Source organism: Mesoplodon bidens (assembly GCF_964165515.1).
Source record: "Mesoplodon bidens genome assembly, chromosome: 3".
Classification (NCBI taxonomy): domain Eukaryota; kingdom Metazoa; phylum Chordata; class Mammalia; order Artiodactyla; family Ziphiidae; genus Mesoplodon; species Mesoplodon bidens.
In genome coordinates this window covers 23,817,616-23,840,604 of record NC_138178.1, presented here as the reverse complement: position 1 = coordinate 23,840,604, position 22,989 = coordinate 23,817,616, and the positions used below count along the sequence as shown (strand labels likewise).

Here is a 22,989-nt window from a genome sequence, read left to right as displayed (position 1 = left end):
TTCCTCCTGCTTTCACTTAAACCAAAGGCTTCTGTTTCCAGAAGCTTTTCACTTTAGCTTTTTCCTCTCTGACTCGATTTCTCAGTCACGTGCCTCACCTGGTCTTTCAAAGAAGATGACGCTGATCTTAGGTCTCTCTGATTTTAAGATGAACAGAAATCAGCAAAAGGAAAAAAAAAAAACACTGCACATCTGTCCGACGCTGCCTTGCTCTCACAGCCCAGGGACCGCCCCCAGCTCTGCTGTTTGAATAACCTCTGGGTATGTGATCCACCCCCCCACCCCCCCAGCTTAAGTTTGAACTCCAAAACAAATATTTGTTCTGTTTTGGAACAAAGTTTGAGAGCTGTCTTCTTCTCTTTTCTCTCAATTCTCTTTTTGAAAACCAACTGTACGGCTCTGTTGTCCCTCTGATCGTGGTTCAGGGAGCAGTGGGCTCTTCCCAGACCCGGCGCTGGAGAGCTGGGCAGAGCAACCTAGCACGATGGAGGGGTTCATGTGCCTTCTTGTCTGCTTCCTCCTTTCTGAATCACAGGGCTTCGAAATCCCCACTAACGGACTTTCAGAAGTAAGTACTTCCAGAAGACTTCCTTGCTGTCGGCCCCATATGTTAGCTTGGTAAATAACCTGTTGCTATTCAAGGACAGTATTCTGTGTGGAATGGAAATTCATGATAAAATTAATCTGAGTAGACGTGTTCACTATTATAATTACTGGAACCTGTATTTACCCTTTTTTTGATTCAATATTTGTATATATTGGAAAATGATCACCACAATGGCTTTAATATCTCTCACCATACATAGTTACAGTTTTTTCCCCTTGTGATAAGGATTTTCAACTTTTTATTTTATATGGAGTGTAGTTGATTACCAATGTTGTGATAGTTTCAGGCATACATCAAAGTGATTCAATTATACATGTATCTCTTCTTTTCCAAATTCTTTTCCCATTTAGGTTGTTGTATAATATTGAGCAGAGTTCCCTGTGCTGTACAGTAGGTCCCTGTTGGTTATCTGTTTTAAATATAGCCGTGTGTACATGTCAGTCCCAAACTCCTGGGGAGCTCAAGGTCTTTACTTCAGACCCTTGATCATCCCCAACGTATTGAAAGTCTTGGACTGAAAGTCATACAAGGCTTTTTTTTGTTTTTTTTAATAAATTTATTTATTTATTTACTTTTGGCTGCGTTGGGTCTTTGTTGCTGCCGCACGCGGGCTTTGTCTAGTTGCGGCAAGCAGGAGCTACTCTTCGTTGCGGTGCGCGGGCTTCTCATTGCGGTGGCTTCTCTTGTTGCGGAGCACGGGCTCTAGGCGTGCGGGCTTCCGTAGTTGTGGCTCGCGGGCTCTAGAGCGCAGGCTCAGTATTTGTGGCTCATGGGCTTTGTTGCTCCGCGGGGTGGGTGGGGTCTAACTGGACCAGGGCTCGAACCCGTGTCCCCTGCATTGGCAGGCGGATTCTTAACCACTGCTCCACCAGGGAAGCCCCAAGAGCTATTTCGATGCCAGAAAAGCAGCATGTATTCTGGGAATATCCTAGAAGGCTCAGCGGCTTGTGCTACTTACAGAGTGGATTACCTACAAAGATGCCAAAGAACAGGATGGCATATTTGCAAGAAAAAAAAAAATCACCCTATCTGCCTAGAAACTATCATATTTTCTAACACTTTAAAAACTACCAGAGTATGTTGGAAATCTCATTGACGAAGCCAGGAGTTGGAGGCAAGATATCCAAATGTGTTTGTGCTTTTTCAGTCACTTACTGGCATTCCTTTCACATCACCATTTCTAACTCAATGGATAATGGTCCACATTTACCTAGTAAGACACCTCTGATGCCCCCAAGATCTACCCAGTACTTCTGCCAGGCACCTACCTGATCACTGGGCTACTGTAACCCCTACTTGGATATCCCATCATCTTCAGGCAAACTCAGAAATGAACTCCTGCCTCCAGCAAATTTGGAGATACTCTCATTTACTCACCTCTGAGATGTAACTGGCAAACAAATATATTAAAGAAATCATTGTAGGGACTTCCCCTGGTGGCACAGTGGTTAAGAATCTGCCTGCCAGTGCAGGGGACACGGGTTCGAGCCCTGGTCCGGGAAGATCCCACATGCCACGGAGCAGCTAAACCCGTGCACCACAACTACTGAGCCTGTGCTCTAAAGCCCGCGAGCCACAACTACTGAGCCCGTGTGCCACAACTACTGAAGCCCGAGTGCTATAGGGCCCGCGTGCTGCAAGTAGTGAGCCCATGTACTACAACTACTGAAGTCTGCATGCCTAGAGCCCATGCTCCACAACAAGAGAAGCCACCGCAATGAGAAGCCCGCACACTGCAATGAAGAGTAACCCCTGCTCTCCGCAGCTAGAGAGAAAAAAAAATCATTGTAACAGACACAGAAAACAAACTTAACAGTTCCAAAGGGAAAAGGGGGGAAGGATAAATTAAGGATTTGGGATTAGCAGATACACACTACTATATATAAAATAGATAAATGGCAAGGACCTACTGTATATATAACACAGGGAACTCTATTCAATACTCTGTAATACCCTGTATGGGAAAAGATAGTGAAAAAGAATAGATTATATGTATATGTATAGCTGAATCACTTTGCTGTACACCTGAAACATTGTAAATCAACTATACTTCAATTTAAAAAGAAAATCGTTGTATGAAAAAATGAGATTGCCCAGAGATATAGAAAACAAGACAAAATAATATATTGAATACAGTACCTTATGCCTGTCACCAGCTCCCTGTTTTTTGTTGATAGAAATAAACATCCTAAATTCTTTTTTAAGTTTGCAGAATATGGAGACCTTGTGGAACTGGCCCCAGGCAAATTTCAATTTGTGCCAGACAACCGGAGGTACCAGGTACAGTAAACCTCAGTTCCAAAAGGGAAAATAAGTGAAAGAGATCATGATTGAAGAAATAAGAAAAGGATTGAGATGATTTTTGCCACATTTTCTCAAGCGCATGTTTTTTTAGCAGCAAAGAGTCTGGTGGTTTTACACCCCGGGGAAACACTGTCCAGCTGAAATAAAGGGAAGCCTCCACATGGCTGTCTGTTCATCTTCAAACTGTAATGGTCACCTTGGTCCCTTAGAGAATACATTGCTACTTGTTTTCTTCAAAGTTTAAGATTATGGGATAGTTTTACTGCTTTGTATGGAAGAATTTCCTCTTAGGACACTTCCTATTGGGGCCACACATGCTCTCCTACCTAGTCACGGTCCCTACTGTCTTGGGGAGTTGCTCAGGGACCTGACCATGCTGGCGGTCTCCTCCCAGATGCCAGCAACAGCACAGACAAAATGCTCTAACTCATGGGGAGAGTTCTCCAGGGGGCCAAGAAGGGTTTGGCTTCTCCCATGTAGAGCCCAGGTGCTAAAAATGGAGGTATTTGTGGAAGCAACTCTAAGCTGACCTATGACATCTTTTGTGTGGGTATGAATTTTTGACCTGCTGCAAGTCCAGGCTTTTTGTAGACCGATAATATTAAAACCCAATAGGCAAGTCCTCACGTCAGGGTCTTCACCTAAAAGGGAAAACGTCATCGTTGGGAATTACATTCAAAAAGTCCAAAAGACCCACAGACATAGAAAACAAACTTAGGATTACCAAAGGGGAAAGGGGGAGAGGGATAAATTAGGAAGTTGATTAACAGATACACACTACTGTATATAAAACAGATAACCAGGACATCCCTGGTGGTCCGGTGGTTAGGACTGCACGCTTCCACTGCAGGAGGCACAGGTTCGATCCCTGGTTGGGGAACTAAGATCATGCAAGCCGTGCAGCACGGCCAAAAAATAAATAAAGTTAAATAGATAACCAACAAGGACTTACTGTATAGCACAGAGAAATATACTCAGTATTTTGTAATAAACTATAAGGGAAAAGTACCTGAAAAAGAATAGTTATATATGTAGGTATAACCGAATCACTTTGCTATACACCTGTAACTAACACTGCTTCCCTTGTGGCGCAGTGGTTAAGAATCCGCCTGCCAATGCAGGGGACACAGTTTCAAGCCCTGGTCCCAGAAGATCCCACATACCGCGGAGCAGCTAAGCCCGTGTGCCACAGCTGCTGAGCCTGTGCTCCAGAGCCCATGAACCACAACTACTGAAACCAGCAAGCCACAACTACTGAAGCCCGCGCGCCTAGAGCCGGTGCTCCACAACAAGAGAAGGCACCACAATGAGAAGCCTGTGTGCAGCAACGAAGACCCAATGCAGCCAAAACTAAATAAATAAATAAACTATGCTCCAATTTTAAAAAGTCTAGAAGAAGGCAGTCATTGGCCTCACTATGTCACATAATACCCCCTAAAATTTCAACTCACCCCAAATCAGGCAAGCAAAACTAATATCCCACACCTTAATAATTACTTTAAAATCCATCTGACATTAAAGGTTCACCTATCACTCTAAAGCCAGTCAGTTTTCCATGCCCACAGGACAGTCATTCATGTGGATACAGTAAGTCCCCTGCATATGAATGAGTTCCGTCCCGAGAGCACGTTGGGCAAGTCCAATTTGTTCATAAGCGTGACAAAGTTAGCCTAGGTACCCAACTAACACAATCGGCTATAAGCCTACTGTAATAGGTTTATAATACTTCTCACACAAATAATGTATAAAAAACAAACACAAAAAAATAAAACTTTTAAAATAATTTTTTAAGTTTAATTTTTAAAATTAATTAATTTATTATTTTTGGCTGTGTTGGGTCTTCATTGTGGTGTGTAGGCTTCTCAATGCCATGACTTCTCTTGTGGAGCATGGGCTCTAGGTGCGCGGGCTTCAGTAGTTGTGGCACATGGGCTCAGTAGTTGTGGCTCGTGGGCTCTAGAGCACAGGCTCAGTAGTTGTGGCACACAGGCTTAGTTGATCCACGGCATGTGGGATCCTCTCAGACCAGGGCTTGAACCCATGTCCCCTGCACTGGCAGACGGACTCCCAACCACTGCGCCACCAGGAAGTCCCAAGAAAACATTTTTAATCTTACAGTACAGTACCTTGAAAAGTACGGTAGTACAGTACAGCAGCTGGTGTAAAGGGGATGGCATCGAGTGAAGAGGCAAGGAGAGTTACTGCCTGGAGGAGGGAGAGGAGGTGGGAGATGGTAGAGCTGAAGGACCGTCAGAAGTGGGAGACGGAGGGCAAGCTGCAATTTCACTCATGCCTGACGTTGATGGAATGCACGTTCACATCTTCAAAAGTTCGCAACTTGAAGGTTCGTATGTAGGGGACTTACTGTAATTCTCTAGCATAGCGGTTGAGTACAGAATTTTCCACCGTGCTTGACTCAGGGGCTTCACCAAGGAGGAAACGCAACCAAGTCTCTGCTCCCATGTAGCTTCATCTAGTGGAAGAGACAGACATGCCTTCCCACTGCCTGGCTTTGAAGAAAGACTGCTGCTGAGAAAACAGTCAATCAGACAAATAGACAGGATAAAGGTGATCTGTGCTACTCAGCTTAAGTTTGGTTGAACATTTTCATTTGAAAACATAGGTTTTAGCATTGTATCAAAGGATGATGGGCATGCAGCCAAAAAGTGACGGAGACATTTGTTCACAGAAACACACCAGTGGGAAAGTAGCATTCAAGAATATATGATAATTATGTCTTGGTTCCAGTGAATGAGTTATAGCTCAGCACTGAAGGAAAAAATATCTTTTGAGAAAGTATATTTTGAGAAAACAGTTTTTGCCCTCAAGGTAATAAGCGACACGCTTCTGAAGAATGATTATCCAACTTCCTTTCACAGAGGAGTGTTTCCGGAGACTCTGGAGAAATGATGGTAAGTTTACTTGGATTTTGTTAAAAATTGATGTCTGAATGACTTTTCTGTTACCTATTATCAAGAAATCAATACGGGTGCCTCCTTTGTCTTCATCACTGAGAACGTTTACCTGGCTTTCGAAACACCCCCTTGCCCAGTTCTGTTTGGAAGTGTGTCTAAAATTCAGCATGAAAGGGTGCAGTTTGTATGCAGCCGGGAGAGCTGTCCCCAGGAGTGAAAATGTCCCTTCTCTTTACTTTCGCAAGTTTTGACAACCTTGTAGGTGTTTTGGGAATAAAAACTGTGTGTTTATTCCAACAGAACAGTTTTGATTTGAAATAGGACACCTAACAGCTTTGGAGGGTAAAGCCGTGAGTGTGGAAAAAGCACTCTCAAACATGAAATGGCCCGATTCCCTGAGATGTTCGGAGTAGAACTTCCTGGGGCAAGAAAACATCAAGAGGAAGGGGTTCCCTGGGCTTCCTGCTCTGAACTGACAACAGCTGAGAGAAGCTCTGGGTTAAGGGGAAAGAAGGACAAACTACGTGGCCTGGGTTTCATCTCAGCTTGAGGTGGGCTGGATGTTAATGTGTTGAAAGGTTTAATCTTGGATGACAAAGTTGAGGGAAATGACACCTAGTATTGAAATAAACAAAACCTTTCGGAGAGAAAAGCAACACCTAGTGGGTCACATCACTGCCATAATCCTGACAGTTTAGAGTCACCTCCTAAAAGATGTGCGTTTGCAGTACTTTGTCTTGGAGCATACGGATACTGGAACTGCCTTAAATCAGTAGAGAAGGATTGGGATGAGGGGTCCAGAGTACTGGGCCAGTAAGTGCATCAAAATGCCCTCTGCAAGATATTCTGTTCTTTGCTCACGTCCATCAGCATTCTCATATTTTGTTTTAATTTGGGAGAGGACAAGAGGACTGCGAGAAGGTGAAATTACAATAGATAAGGTTGAAGAAGGTAGGTGGCAGGGTGGGGCTTTGGGGACCACAGGTGTCTTCCACCCCACCGTACCCCTGGAAGTGCCCAGGTCCCCTTCCAACGCTGCAGTCCTGCATCCTTCCTTCCCTCTGGCCCTGCTTTCGAAGTTATTTCCTGCCCCTTTGTAATCCAAGCTTGCCTCCCCACAACCATTTTCTCCTCGTATTCTAACCTTTAAAATCATTCTCAACAGACTCATAGCACTTGAAAGGCATCTCAAGATATCTCAGGCCTTTTGTTATTAAAGTTTATTTATTTTAATTTCATATTTCCTCTGACTTTTATTTTCATTGTTGTTGATATTTATTTAATTTATGACTTTGCTTTTTTAATCTTTGATCTGTTTGCTTCTGAAAAGGGCACGTTAAAGTTTACTAATGCCCAAAACAAAAACAAAACAAAAGACATCTCAGGCTTCTGCCTGAGGGGTAGTCCAAGAAGTTAGGAGAATGCTTAGTAATACCTGAGTTATAGGCCTCACGATGCCTTAGAATTGTTTGTGATGAGATGGACCAGTGTTAGCACTGAATACGTGGTGAAGTTCTGTGTCATTCTCCTCTGAGTACGGCTGTACCGTATTTTCTTGCCAGTTACAGGAAGATGTAGATCACGTGACTCTTCATAGCTATAAAGTCCGGTCCACTATCACTTCCCGAATGGCCCACACTGTCATCCAGGCCAGAGTGGTGAACCACTCCCCACAGCCTCAGAATGTCGTGTGCGACGTGCAGATTCCCAAAGGAGCCTTCATCTCCAACGTCTCCATGTGAGTAACTCCCGTGCAGAACCAGAAACTGGATATGCTCTGCTCACAGAACCGAACCCCGTCACAGCTAGGCTAGACCTTAATGGCCACCTATTCCAGTCGTTCTCACTTTCAGAGCTCTGGACCCCCTGGACATCAAGAGTCATCTTGGGGTGGGTCCCAGTGTCCTGCTTTGGACCCCCTGGACATCAAGAGTCATCTTGGGGTGGGTCCCAGTGTCCTGCTTTGGACCCCCTGGACATCAAGAGTCATCTTGGGGTGGGTCCCAGTGTCCTGCTTTGGACCCCCTGGACATCAAGAGTCATCTTGGGGTGGGTCCCAGTGTCCTGCTTCTGTTCAGAGTAACAGAATTTGTGAAGCATTTGCTTTTCTTTTCTAATAAAGTAAAGCATCCTTAAGCCTATCTCTGTGGTAACAACCTGCCACTTACTTGGGGAGAGAAAAATATATGGAGTTGCCCTGGCTTACAGGAAACCATATATGAGTGTGTAGCAGGTTGCAGGGCAGCATCATCTATCACATGTTTCTTTACGGGGGAAAAAAAGTGGAGAACCGCTGATTAAATCCAGTCACGTGTCCAGTGCTTGACTTCCTCTGTGTAGCCGCTGACAAGTGAACTATCCAGGCTTGACCTGAATATCTCCTGAATGATAAACTCACTACTTTCCAAGGCAATTCACTCAGTGGTTGGCAGCGCTTAGAATTATTTCTGCCACTTAATTGAAATCCGTTCCATTTCCTACTCAATGACTGTAGTTCTATTCACAAGAGAAGTTTTAAAAAATTCCCTACAAAATGCATACTGAAGTGTTCAAGGATGAGATGGTCAGCTATCTGAGATTGGCTTCAGAATAAATGAGGTGGAAGGAGGGGGTATAGACAATGGAGGTTGGCTGAGTATTGATAATGGTGTAACTCAGCGATGGTTTCATGGAGCTGTCTTACATTATTTTATTTTTTTGTATACTTAAAGATTTCCATAATAAAAAAAATTTTAAACCACCCAAATGTCTTTCAAATCGTGAAGGCCAGTAATTTTGTTCCCACCCTGAGGCTTCATTCATCAAGGGTAAACTTTCCCTGTTCTGCCAGTAGAGGAATAAATAAAATAAAAGGTTCAAATACCAAGCACTTTGGCCTCTAAAAGTGGCAGAGCCATTTTAATTATATTTTCTAAACAAAACAAAGGTGAGGGGAACAAAAGGCAATTTGTGACTTGGAATTGGACTCATTGGAATTGGAATTCATGGATTTTGAATCCTTCAAATTGTCTGAGAAATTTATTTCCAAAAAAAATTTTTTTTAGTCAGCCTTTTCTAAAAAGCAAATGTAGAAGGAAAAGCTTTTACGTAGTGGTATTATATGACACGGTCTAAAAAATTATATTAAAACTAGTTTAATAAATTCTTATTTTTAAACTATATGACTAGATATTCCAGGTATCTCATCTTTCTGTTTTCCTTCATTCTTTCCCTTCGTCCCCATCTCATTCCTTAGACGATTTGAGGTGATGAAGGACAGAATTGTGAAATATCTGCTTATTTTGATCTCTCCGTACTCCCGGCTGAATGTATAAATCAGAGAAGATAGCTCCTTACATCACCATAATTTAATATGAACCGCACAGACCTCCATCTCCAGTCAAAAAACTTCTGCTGCCTATTTATCAAGGTTCCAAATATTCCACCATTAGAGATTATTTCCTTTTGTCATAAAGACTTTTTGGTCTTCGAACCTTAGCATGATTTGATGGAAATAGTGCCGACCTGGGCACTCGGGGTCCAGTTCTAGCTCTGCCTCTGAGCAAGTGTGTGACCTCAAGCAGGTCGCTTGTCTCCTTGGCTCTGATTTTTCTCACCTACAGAGGTGAACCAAGAGTGCTCGACAAGCATGCTGTTGGCATTTGGGACAGGAAACTCCACCTCACATTGCAGAATGTCTAGCACTCTTGGGGTCATCCCATAATGCCAGTAGCCCTTCTCAGTCATCAGAACAGCCAAAAATTTCTCCACGCACTTCTAAATACCTCCTTGGGGAGAGATACTGCCCACTTGAAGGCCAGATGTTCCATTTTGCTTCTAAAATTCTGTCATTCGACTGCTCCAGCTAATCATTACTGGGACGGATTAGGTGACGGCCAGCTAAGAGACAGAGGTGACATGAGCACACAGAGGTCCCCGAGGGAGATGTTGGAGAGATAAACACAAACTTTGCAAAGAGATTGACAAGCACCTTTCTTCATCTTTCTTTGCTCTTTTCCACCCTCACAGGAGAGCGTAATGCCCCCAGGCCACCCCAGATCCTTCACACACAGGAGAATGATCATATAAACCAAAAGTCAGCCAGATAACTAGCGACTTATCAGTCACCAATCCTAGGCACATTTGTCATTCCAAAGGGATGCACAAGAGAACAACCCTTAATCTAAAGGGTAAAACTGGAAAATGAAGAAACATTTAAAAAAATTTTTTATATTGGAGTATAGTTGATTTACAATGTTGTGTTAATTTCAGGTGCACTGCTAAGTGATTCCGTTGCACATATACATGCATCTATTCTTTTTCAAATTCTTTTCCCACTTAGGTTATTACAGAATATTGAGTAGAGTTCCCTGTGCTCTACAGTAGGTCCTTGTTGGTTATCCATTTATAGGCAGTAGTGTGTATATGATAATCCCAGTCTCCTAATTTACCTCTCTCCCTTCCACATTTCCCTTTTGGTAACCATCAGTTTGTTCTTTAAGTCGGTGAGTTTCTTTCTGTCTTGTAAATAAGTTCATTTGTATCATTTTCTTTAGATTCCACATACGAGCGATACCATGTGATATTTGTCTTTCTCTGTCCAACTTACTTCACTTAGTATGATCATCTCTAGGTCCACCCATGTTGCTGCAAATGGCATTATTTTATTCTTTTTTATGTTGAGTAGTATTCCATTGTATATATGTACCGCATCTTGTTGATCCATTCCTCTGTCGATGGACACTTAGGTTGCTTCCGTGTCTTGGCCGTTGTAAATAGTGTTGCTATGAACGTTAGGAAGAAACATTTTAAACACTACAATATGCGAGAGGAAGCTTTTAGGACGGGAGCCCACCTCACCTCTCTTAATCACACTATCAGACAAAGGGACTCCTGTGAAATATGCAAACGTCTCCGTGTTTCCTGCAGGTTCAAAATGGATAATTAAATAATTCATTAAGTCCACCTGGTTGGGTTGTTGGACCGTTGTTTGTTTGTTGTGCTAAGACTACTATTTGGACCAACTGTAGGCCCTCTGTCATTTTTTAGGACTGTGGATGGCACGACATTTACTAGTTTTGTTAAGGAGAAAACGGTGGGCCGAGCCCTCTACTCGCAGGCCAGAGCAAAAGGCAAAATGGCTGGATTGGTGAGGTAAGTGGGAGGGAGGGGTCCTCATCCACTTCTGCCCCCACTCAACCCCAAAACCAGCCTCCAAGAAGGCACAGAACCTCATCCTCAGGTGGCAGAGTTAGGTATCTCCATTCCTGTTTCCCTAAGGCCTCCTGCAACACGTGAGTTTTGGATGATCTCACACGTGGTAGCCTTACATAGCTTGCCTTGCATGCAGATGGCTGTCCTGTCACTAAACACTGATTCCCAGCAGAGTACAGAGAGGAACTACAGAAATATTGGTGATCGGGGCTTCCCTGGTGGCACACTGGTTGAGAGTCCGCCTGCTGATGCAGGGGACACGGGTTCGTGCCCTGGTCCGGGAAGCTCCCACATGCCGTGGAGCGGCTGGGCCCGTGAGCCATGGCCGCTGAGCCTGTGCGTCCGGAGCCTGTGCTCCGCAGCGGGAGAGGCCACAACAGTGAGAGGCCTGCGTACCGCCAAAAAAAAAAAGAAATATTGGTGATCTTGTTACAGCACTGACCACATACTCAGAAAGAAAGGTTTGGAATTTGTCTTAATGATTTTCTTGGCCTATCTTTATGGGGTGGCACCTTTTCAGCACAGTTACTTAGTTTAGATTCTGTTTATTTTTTTCCCCTTATGGTCTTAAATAAGACACTGGAAATGCCACGCCACCCTCAGAGAGGCAGCCTCTCCCACCAGAAATGTCAGAGGAATGTTCACTGATCCCCACACTGTGTATCTAAGCCGCCCTCAGATCCTGCCATCTTCTTTTCTTCATCTCCTTCTCCTCCTCCTCCAGACGCCCAAATTTCCCCTTAGCTGAAGTTCTTTTCATTTCATTCATGTGTTCATTCATTCAAAAAAATGCACTGAACGTTAACACTGTACCCAGCTCTGTCAAAGGTGACTTCAACAAACACCGTCAGGCTAGTGGAGGAGATGGCCATGGAACCAACAGTGTATAGGTGACTATAACATATAGGTGACCATAACATATATAGCATACAGGTGACTATAGTATATATATCATATAAGTGACTGTAATATGTATAATATTTAGGTGGCTATAATACATATAACATACAGGTGACTATAATATATATAACCTATAGGTGACTATAATATATATAACAGATGACTGTAATATATATAATATATAGGTGACTATAACATATATACCATATAGGTGACTACAGTATATATATTATATAGGTAAGTGTAATATATATAATATATAATGGGGTAATATATAATGGTATAATGCGCTAATGTAGAGATGGTACAAAATCCTATGGGAGTTCCAAGTACCAAGTGAACAGTTCTGTCCGGGGGTCCAGAAGATCATCACAGAAGACTCGATGTTTGAGCTGAGCCCAAAGAGATTAATAGAATTCAGCCAGCAGAAAGGACAGGAGAAATTCCAAGCCATGGGAACATCTCCAGCATGCATCCAGGTTAATAAGTGCTTTAAGTATCATTTTGCCGTCTTTACCCATCACTTTGACCACATCATCCATCCATTTATTATTTCTTCATTCCACAAATATTTATTTGCAGCAGAAACTCCTCCAGGTACTGCGGATACAGCAGAGAACACGGAGCTCGCACTGTAGCCTGCCCCCCCCACCCAGATACATCAGGCCTCTCACCCCACTCTCTACTCCTAAGCTCTGTACCCGGCCGTGCTCATCTTTTCCTTCAGCTGCCCTGTATCCCAAGCCACTTCTTCATGGTACTTCCCTGATCCCAAACGATCCGATTATGCATGGTCTCACCTTGCTTATTTAGCTGTTTGATTTTTTTTTAAATCACCCATTGTTTCTCCTAATGCTCAAATCTCCCTCATTTGACAGTCCTGCTGTTTTCTCTTTAAAACCATAAACACCTCAAGATTAATGATCACGTTGGACTTGGTGTGTATGGGACTAAATAAGGCATTAGTGCTGGAAATACACATTCAATTGGATGAAATAATAGATGTCTTCTTTCTGAAGACTTTCAAAATATAAAGAATCTCTAGAACGAGTCTCAAAAGCAGTAGAGGAAAGGCGTGCTGTCTTTGGAATCATCTAAACTTGGGTTTGAGTTCCTACTGTACAATTGACTCATCATGTGGTCTGGAGCGATTACTTACCCTTTGTGAGCCTCGTCTGTCATCATTTGATAACTGAGGGTATTGGGATCCAGCTTGCAGAGCTGCTATAATAGCAATGATATGTGTGTCCAGTTCCTGGCACATAATAGGTGATCAATAACTAGTAGCTCTTTGCAGATGACACTCAAATCTGTAAGAAGCTCTGGAAGAAAAAGATCAGGTAAGAGAGGAGAAGAAAATTCCAGGCTGGTGGAATGAAATTTATCTAGAAGTTGCAGTTAACCTCTACTGTACCTACCGTTCATTCTTCTGAACAGTGAGCAGGTTGCTAGCCCAGGGAAGCCCGGCTGCCCTCTGCGTAGGTTCTGCCTGTGCTGACTCACGTGGGGGGCTCACACCTTTAGGAGCAGAGCCCTCGATATGGAGAACTTCAAAACCGAAGTGAACATCGCCCCCGGAGCAAAGGTGCAGTTTGAACTTCATTACCAGGAAGTGAAGTGGAGGAAGCTGGGGTCCTACGAGCACAGACTCCACCTGCAGCCAGGACGACTGGCCAAGCACCTGGAGGTGAGCCCATCCTCCTACGGCTCTGTCCCTCATCTGTGCTTTCTGCCTGTCCCCACTCTTTGTGGTGTTCCATGCCACTCGACACTGCAGGTCAGGGTGGCGTGTAGAAAGGATTCTGGGTTTGGAGTCAACCTGGCCACTTCCTTGCGGATTTCAATGCCAGCTCATCTCCTTATTAGCTGTGTCAGTTTCCTGTGGCCTGCTGTAACAAATGACCACACACTGGGTGGCTGAGAACAACAGAAACGTCTTCTCACACAGTTCTAGAGGACGGAAGTCTGAAGTCAACGTGTTGGCAGGGCTACGCGCCTCAAGGCTGCCAGGGAGAGTCTGTCCTTGCTTCTCCTGGTATCTGGAAGCTGCTGGCACTCCTTGGCTTGTGGCCACATCACTCTAATCTCTGCCCCCCCCGGTCACATCACCAGGGTGTGACCTCTTCTGAGTGTCTTCTGAGTGTCTCGAGTCTCCCTCTGCCTTGCTCTTGTAAGAACACTTGTCGTTGGCTTTAGGGCCCATTGGGCAGTACAGGATGATCTCATCTCAAGATCCTTTATTGCTTCTGCAAAGGCCCTTTTTCCAAATCAAGTAGTAGTCACAGCTTCCAGGGATTTGATGCAGACATGTCTTTGGAGGGGCTCCATTTAACCCACTACACTGACCTTCCAACATGGGACAAGTTATCCTGAGCCTCAATTTTCTCACCTGTGAAAAGGGTACTACAACATTCTTAGGTGCCTTGGTTACAAGTGAGATGAGCTTATGGAAGTAGGTGGCAAATAATAGGAGGTCAGTGAAGGTTGAGGTAGTCGTCTTCATCTGCTTCACGTTCCCCACATTGCACCCCAACTCTCTTCACCTCGAGAGCAATGCCTGCGGCAGGGCATTGGCTACCAATTTGAACTCACCTCTGCTGTAATCTTCACCTCTTGCCTTGAGAACTGAGCTGCTCTTTTCTTGGCTCGAATCTTACTGACATCACATGAACACTCATGTAGGAGGCAGAGCAGAACTGGAAGAAACCCAGGGAAGTGCACAGTTCAACCTGCTCTCCATTTGACACATAGGAAGGTGAAGCAGACAGGTTGTAATTTGCCCATTGATGTAGAAGATTCAAGGGGATGAATGAATGGATCATGGTAAAATTCTCATTCCATTCTTATTTCGAAATAAGAATAGAATGGGGATTTCCCTGGTGGTCCAACGGTTAAGACTCTGCGCTCCCAATGCAGGGGGCCCGGGTTCGATCCCTGGTCAGGAAACTAGATCCCACATGCTGCAACTAAAAGATCCTGCATGCTGCAACTAAGACCTGGTGCAGCCAAAGAAATAAATATTTTTTAAAATAAATAAGAATGGAATGGAATAGAGTAGACGAAGGGGAATTAAATCCCAGAGAAATGAAGCAATAGGAGGGGAATACTGGGTTGCCCAAAAGGTCTTCAGCCTACATGGTGAGATGCATTGTGTCACACAGAATTAAAAGAACTTGCAGAAGTGATGGTGGAGCCATGCTGGGTCATCTTTGGGAAATCCTGAAGATGAGAAGAACAGCAGAGGACTTAGTAAGTGTACTTCTTGCTCCATCTTGAAAGATATTTTAATGCTTTGAGTAATTTCTTTCCCACCTCTAGGTAGATGTGTGGATTATTGAACCTCAGGGAATGAGATTTCTTCATGTTCTGGACACATTTGATGGGCATTTTGATGGAGTTCCCGTCGTATCTAAAGGACAGCAGAAGGTACCACAGCATTGATGTTACAGAGTCTAAGTGGCCACTGGCTCCTGGGTTCTGCTCTCCTCCTCTGCTCTGGGGGATAGAAAATCCATCAGGTGCTGACCTGAGGGAACTATATGAAGGAACAGTGATCCCTGAGCAAAGTCTAGGGTCTCCCCCAGGATATACACGATAATATTACCGATTGTTTCATTGCATTTTGACCAGAGTCTGTCCCTTTTGGAGGTCCTGTCCCATTTCCCCCAGGTAATTTCACTTGACCAGTCGCTAAAAGACAGTTTTCACAGGGACTTGAAAACCACTGGTCCAGTGGTTAAGACTCTGTGCTTCCACTGTAGGGAGCACAGGTTCGATCCCTGGTTGGGGAACTAAGATCCTGCATGCCGCGTGGTGCAGCCAAAAAAAGACAGTTTTCACATAATACAGAGTGGATTTTCATTAATCACAGCAAGAAATACTCAGCCTAATTCTCTCTGCCTTAATGGCCAATAGTGACCACGGTTGGAGGGACCGAAGTCCTCTAAGAACCTTCCACCAGCTCTTTCTAGAGCCGGAAGCTGTTTCTTCCATGGGGGGAAAGGCAGGAATTCTTTGAATCTCTTATAAAGGACTGAAACCAGGCCAACAGCACCGCAGGCTGTTAGATGGCCCCTCACATGCTTTGGCACCATCCCTTCCATCAACAACAAGACCACCAATGGTGCCCGGGTGCAGAATGGCCCTAGACCTCCACCTGTGTGCACGAGAAGGTGCCGTTGTCAACTCCTCACCTGGAGAGGGAGGGGGGCCGAGACTGGGCTGTGACGCTACTGTCCTTTCCAGGCACACGTCACCTTCAAGCCCACGGTAGCACAACAAAGAAAATGCTCCAACTGCTCTGAGACTGCGGTAGATGGTGAGCTCGTGGTGGTATATGATGTGAACAGAGAGGAGAAAGTCGGTGAGCTTCGGGTGAGTGAAAAGAGACTCTGGGAGAATGGCCCCGCCAAAGCCAAAGAACTGGTTTTTGTTGAATAACACCCCCCTTCCCCCCCACCCCCGAATAAATCTCGCCGGCCTCTGGGTAGTTCCCAGCTGCCCAGGCGAGTGTCAAGGCTGCAGACAAGGGACTAAAAGCATATTTCTCTAAGTGTCACTGAGCATTTTATGTCAAGATAACTGAATAAAGGCCATTGGGTCTCATGCCTTTGTCCCAGGAAGGTATGTCTAGGCCTCGAATGAAGAACCATAGGAAATCACAAAATGGGAATTTTCGATAACCTTCCAAGGCCCTTTGCAATGAGATGATCAAAGAAAGCACAGAGATTACATTCCTTGTGAGATTTCTTGAGCATTTCCCTTTCCTCTTTTGTCACGTCTTAGATGTGTGTGCATATTTCCCTGTGCTAAAGTAATGAGGCCTTAGTAGCCGAGAGCCTGTGCTTCTCTCCAGGGATGGGGGGGGGGTGTCGGGAAGTGTCCACAGCTACACACCTGACAGCTGGACACTGTAATGTCCTGGGGGAAGCAACCAAAGGGCAGTGGAAAGAGAATGAGGTGAGCCAGTCTTTAGCACCTACAAGAGAAGACAGGGGGTGGGGATCAGGAATCCAGCCCCTCCCATTAACTTCTAGAACAATCCAGACTCCCTGGGGTGCACATCAAGGTCCTTCATGGTTTGCCCGGTGGGTTCTCTGCCCTAACTCCTTGAATCCATCGTGCTGAACCACTTATAGAGCCCTAAGTGTGCCAAGGGCCGCACTGTCTGGAAGTCTTTTCCCCGGCCTGGCCCCCACCCCCCAGCTCAGTCCAACCCCGACACAGGCAGCCTAACTGCAAACTCACGAACCCACGTTCAAGTCCAGCGTAGATGCCCTTCCCCTGGGGAAGACGCCTCTGTCTGACTTAGATGCACCGCCACTGGGGGTGTTCTTGGAGCCTTTTATTTTTCCTGATCACGGACTTAACACACTGTGCTGCAAATTGCCTCTTTATTTGTCTGGGTCCTTCATTGCCCGCGAGCCTCAGGAGAGCAGGGACTCTTCCTGATTCACCATCGGTGAGCAGTGTTCCTGGGACAGAGGCTCTCGATGAAGACTGGGTGGGGTGGAAGGAGTGGAGGGAAATAGCCTGGGAGGTGAACTGCTGAGAAGGCTCAGACCTTCGCAGGGAAGGACAGAGTGGGAGCAGGAAGGAGCAAGGAGAAGCAGGGGGACACCAAGCGTCTGTTCTCTCCTGTCCCCTGTGACCAGCCCTCTCCTCTCTCAGTCCCCAGACCCTCATCTTCCTACATTCCAAACATTGCTAATGGTTTGGCTCACAAATGTGTTCTGGTTTCCAGGTATTTAATGGATATTTTGTCCACTTCTTTGCTCCTGAGAACATGGACCCAATTCCCAAAAACATCCTCTTTGTCATCGACGTTAGTGGCTCAATGTGGGGAATAAAAATGAAACAGGTAAGTACCCCAGGTGGGCAGTGGTACCTGGGGCTCCCTACCTTTTCTGATCCTCTCCTGATGATGCAATTGTTCGAGGCCCCTTCCCACAGGGCTTGTCTCAGCTCAGGCTGCTAACAAAGTCACACAGACTGGGTGGCTTCTGAACAGCAGAAATTTATTCAAAACTCACCTTTTTGAAAACTTTCATCTCAGTATAACCTCTTCTCACTCTGCTCACTCTTCCGCTTCATATTCTTTTGGTTCTTCTGCATATAACACTTTAACACCTCGCCATTGTTCATGAATAACTTTGACATCACTATATGCATATGTTTTCTAATTATGCTGTAATTCCTTGAGGGTGGCCATCCTGTCCCACATCTTCCAGTTCAGAGTTCAACATAGGCTTACTCAGTGTTAATAGTATAGATGCAATTCTAAACAAACAAGGAAATTTCCTATTTTATTCATCAATCTATCCATTCAACCAATTCGAACCACCAACTAACCATTCATTCATTCAACAACCATTTCTGACCACCCAAGTGTTCACTACTGTTCTAAGGATCCAAAAGACGGAAAAGACATGGCCCTGCCCACTGTGCTTCTACCCCGGTCCCCGGGTCTCAACAGTGGTGTTTTTGACAGTTTGGGCTGGCTGATCCTTTGTTGTGGGGACCACGCTATATGTTGTAGGATGTTTAGCAGCATCCCTGGCCTCTATCCACTAGATACCAGTGGCACCCACCCTCCCAGTCCTGACAATCAAAAATGTCTTAAGACATTGTCAAGTATCCCCTGGGGAGAAAAGTACCCTCAGTACTTTGCAGTACCCACTGCTCTAATACAAGAGTTTTTTCACCCCTCCCTCCCTCCCTCCCTCCCTTCCTTCCTTCCCTCATTTAACAAGTATTTATTAAGCACCCACTGTGTGTCAGGCACTTAGTTCATCACCGAAGTCTGAGATGACTATTACACACCCAAGTGAACGTGTTAAGCAGGCTGTTGGCTCTACAGCTCTGCTGCTCAGAGGCGAGATATTGAGATAGACACTTAGGAGCCACCAGTATGTAGAAGTTATTCACAGCCATGAGACCAGTTGGGAACATCAAGGAGTAAGTGTAGATAAGAGAAGCAAACCGAGTCAAACTTATACTATTCCAATAATTAGAATAATCTGGGGAGAAGACGAGGAACCCGCAAAGAAGACTAAGAAAAAGTAGCCAATGAAAGAAGAAGAAAACCAAGAGTGTCCAAGGCTCTGGAAGAAGACGAGGAAGTTATATTAGGAGAGAGATGTGACCAGTTGGTCCAAATGCTGCTCAGATTGAGTCTGGTAAGATGAGAATAGTCCACCGGCTTTCACAACAACCTTGACGAGCGACGTTTCCGTGGAGGGATGATGGTGAAAGCCTAAATGGAATGTGTTTCAGAAAGAATAGGAAAAGAAGATTTGGAGACAGTGTGTGTAGGCAGTTCTTTCAAGGCATTTTATTGCAAAGGGAAGCTGAGAAATGGGGCAAGTGGGTACATTATGAGGTTTTTTAAGGAATGAGAAATGATAGCATGTTACTCTGTTACGGAAATGTACCAACAGAGGGAAATTCAAGATGCAGGAGAGGCAAAGGGCAGTTGCTAGAGCCGTGTCCTTCAATAGACGAGAGAGAATGCAGTCTAGGTCACATGTGGATGGATTTGCATTAGGCGGAAATACAACTACTGGTTTTTCTACATTACCAGGCGGGAAGGAAAAGTTTATGGGTACAAGTACTGGCAGGTGGGATTTTATGGTGGTGGGAGTTGTGGAAGTTTTCTTCTGATTGCTTCCATTTCTCAGTGAAGTAGGAATCCAGGTCATCAGCTGAGACAGGAGAGGGGGGTGCTGGTGGTTTGAAGGGGAAGGAGATGGGAAACAATAATTACGTGGTAGTGGATGAGAAGGCTGAGTAGATGCACTTGAGAAATACATTTGATTTTCAGACACCACAAAGGGGACCCCTGAGGCTCATAATCCTCAAGTTAAAGTCAAGCTAGTGAGACTGGTCATGCATGACAAAATAAGACAGTAAAAGTGTAAGTATCAAAATACAGACAATACATGTTCAGAATACAGGAGAGGTAGATCTGTGTTGACTCAAGTGGATTTATATGGTTTTCTGGAAAAATTATAGCTTGAGCCACTACTTGAAAGATGACTAGGATGAATTATTGGTCTTCCTCATTTCATCTTAGGCTTAGAGCTTATGTATTAAGACCCTTCTCTATTCTCTCTCAAAACAGACAGTGGAAGCGATGAAGACCATATTGGATGATCTACGCGCTGAAGACCATTTCTCCATGGTTGATTTCAACCACAATGTTCGAACCTGGAGAAACGATTTAGTCTCCGCTACTAGAACACAGATTGCAGATGCCAAGAATTACATTCACAGAATCCAGCCCAGTGGAGGTAAGTGGGTTTAGCCCGCAGCCCAGTGGGAAACTTCCATAGGATTCAAATCTTGGTTCACTTAAGAAATATGATTCCCTACCCCAGTGGTCTTTGCCCAGTCTGCACTGCTCTGCTTTAAATAATACATTTATTATTAAACAATGAATACTATGGTCGTGGTGAAAGCATAATCCATACCCCATCCCACACACGTTTTTAACCATTCCATCCTCAGAAAAGGGTGTCAGGAAGTGATACTAGCCTTCTTATGACACGCATAGCAAGAGAAAGCCAAATACCATATAATATCACTAAGATATGACACAAATGAGCTTATCTATGAAACAGACTCACAGACATAGAGAACAGGCTTGTGCTTACCAAGGGCGACAGGGACGTGGGGAAGGGATGGACTAGGAGTTTGGGATGAGCAGATGCAAACTAGTATATACAGGATGGATAATCAACAAGGGCCTACCGTATAGCACAGGGAACTATATTCAATATCCTGAGATAAACCATCATGGAAAAGAATATGAAAAAGGAATATATATACATATGTGTATATGTGTAATATATATATGTATAACTGAATCACTTTGCTGTAAAGCAGAAATTAACACAACATTGTAAATCAACTGAACCTCAATTAAAAAAAAAAGAAAAAAATCACATATCATAACACATAATTGTTTACAGAACAGTGTCCAAGTATGTCAGCAAGGCTGAATTAGGTAACTTCAGTTTGGTGGTTAACAAAATGACTGGTGCTTTGAAAGGGTTAATTCATCTCTAAGGGAACCATTGACTACAAAGTGAATATTTTATTCCACTGGGGAATCTGGACCAGCCTGGTCAAAATTTAGAAAGCAATCAAATGATGTGGGTACTGAATAAACTATGCATAAGTCATCACCAAACAGAGGAACCTGAACCCAAGACGTGATTGTTTCTGTGGAAAGTAAGAGTATGTAACCGAACAGCGCATTCTACGGCTTTCACAGGGACGAATATCAACGAAGCACTGCTGCGGGCCATCTTTATTTTGAATGAAGCCAATAACTTGGGACTGTTGGACCCCAACGCGGTCTCGCTGATCATTTTGGTGTCTGATGGTGATCCGACAGTAGGCGAGTATCATTTACATTTTTCGTGATAAATATTTTTACTCTTGTTGCTTGGGAACGTGATTTGCTCAAACTGGGAACTCAAATGGCATTTGCCTGAGTGTCTAAACCATTTTAAAGCCATGCTTCCTAAAAGAAGGATTCTTTTGACCCTGAAGCATTCACTCCACTTAAAGCAGTCCCCAGACGTCTTGGGGGAGGACGCCCTCGAATGCCTCAGTTTCACCTCCACAATGTGGGGAAACTTGCGTTTGAATTTGAGTCACATACTCTGAGGATTGCTGATACATACTAGTGCAGTGTGTTTATTTCCTCAACGTAAGGTGTGCGAGGTGGTGTGTGATGAGGATGTATCCTCTGAGTCTGCAGTCACCTGTTCTCCCACTGTTCTCCAAATTTCTCCCATGTACTCACTGCACCTGGACAGGTTACTTCTCTCTGATGCATCCTGTGTGTTTTCTTATCCACACAATGGCTTGCCATCTCCCTGCTTCTATTACATATGCTGTTATTTTCATTTGCTTCATTTGCGTCTTTACACGGACAAGCATCAGTGAGAGTGAATGCTAGATTGCGCTGCAGTCCGTCTTGTAGACAAGGATGTACCTAACTGTGCCTGACACAGCTCAGTGGAAGGAGAACCAGTGATGCAATCCTGACAAGGTACCAGAGTGCTAGAAAGAGGGAGAGCGAGGCAGAATGGCAGTTGTTGTGTATTTGTCGTAGATTCAGTGCTTGGGTCAGATGACTTTTAAAATTCAATTTTAGAATAAAATCTTAAGGAAATAAGCTTAAAAAATTGTCAGCTTCTTACACCTGACCCTCAACCATCCAGTTCCTGTCCCAGGAGACAGTCACTGATTACCAGTTTCTTGTGTGTCTTTCCAGAGATATTCTATGTGTATCTGTATACTGTACGTACATATACACACAAATATATGAAAATATAGACACACACCTACATACATGTATACAGATGCATCCTGCATACGCTGACCTTCACCTTGTTTTTCTCCCCTTTAAAAATGTGCCTTTAAGATCATTCAATATAAACACATAAAGAGTTGCCATGTTCTTTTTTATAACTGCATAGTATTTCAGTTTGAATATACCATAATTTAACCCGTCTCCTTTATTGGTGTACATTTAAGTTGTTTCTAATGTGTTGCTATTCCCAATAATGTTGCTATATACCACTGCCCGTCCTTCATTTCAACATGTATGAGGGCATCTCTAGGGAAAATTCCTAGAAGTTGAGTGACTGAGTCAAAGCATAGGCGCATTTTGAATTGGGACAAATTTTGCTAAAGTGCCCTCCGTGCGTTTTCCCAAATCTTGATAGCGTTGGCTTCTCACTCCTTTCCTTCCTGTCATCATCTTTAGGGGAATTGAAATTGTCAAAAATTCAGAAAAACGTGAAGCAGAACATACGAGAAAACATCTCCTTGTTCAGTTTGGGGATAGGGTTTGATGTTGACTATGATTTTTTGAAGAGACTCTCCAACGAAAACCATGGGATTGCGCAAAGGATTTATGGAAACCAGGACACTTCTGCCCAGCTCAAGGTAACTTATTTTTCTGTTCTTTTTTTTTTCTTCACTTGAAATCATTCAACTAGCAATATCTGATGCCTAAAAGAAGATGGCTGAATTTAAGTAAAAATTGTCATT

The 22,989-nt window shown here is 44.1% G+C and overlaps 1 protein-coding gene across 1 annotated transcript in view; it reads left to right on the top strand.

The window, feature by feature from the left end:
- Positions 1-373: 373 nt before the first annotated feature.
- Positions 374-22,989, top strand: part of ITIH2 (inter-alpha-trypsin inhibitor heavy chain 2) — a 37,894-nt gene continuing 15,278 nt past the window's right edge. The window contains exons 1-12 of the mRNA XM_081229217.1: positions 374-568; positions 2,813-2,887; positions 5,791-5,823; positions 7,389-7,564; positions 10,855-10,959; positions 13,444-13,606; positions 15,238-15,345; positions 16,165-16,293; positions 17,663-17,779; positions 20,042-20,210; positions 21,197-21,322; positions 22,703-22,884. Of these exons, the coding sequence (XP_081085343.1) occupies positions 485-568; positions 2,813-2,887; positions 5,791-5,823; positions 7,389-7,564; positions 10,855-10,959; positions 13,444-13,606; positions 15,238-15,345; positions 16,165-16,293; positions 17,663-17,779; positions 20,042-20,210; positions 21,197-21,322; positions 22,703-22,884 (1,467 nt within the window). The 5' untranslated portion in view covers positions 374-484. The remainder of the gene's footprint in view (positions 569-2,812; positions 2,888-5,790; positions 5,824-7,388; positions 7,565-10,854; positions 10,960-13,443; positions 13,607-15,237; positions 15,346-16,164; positions 16,294-17,662; positions 17,780-20,041; positions 20,211-21,196; positions 21,323-22,702; positions 22,885-22,989) is intronic.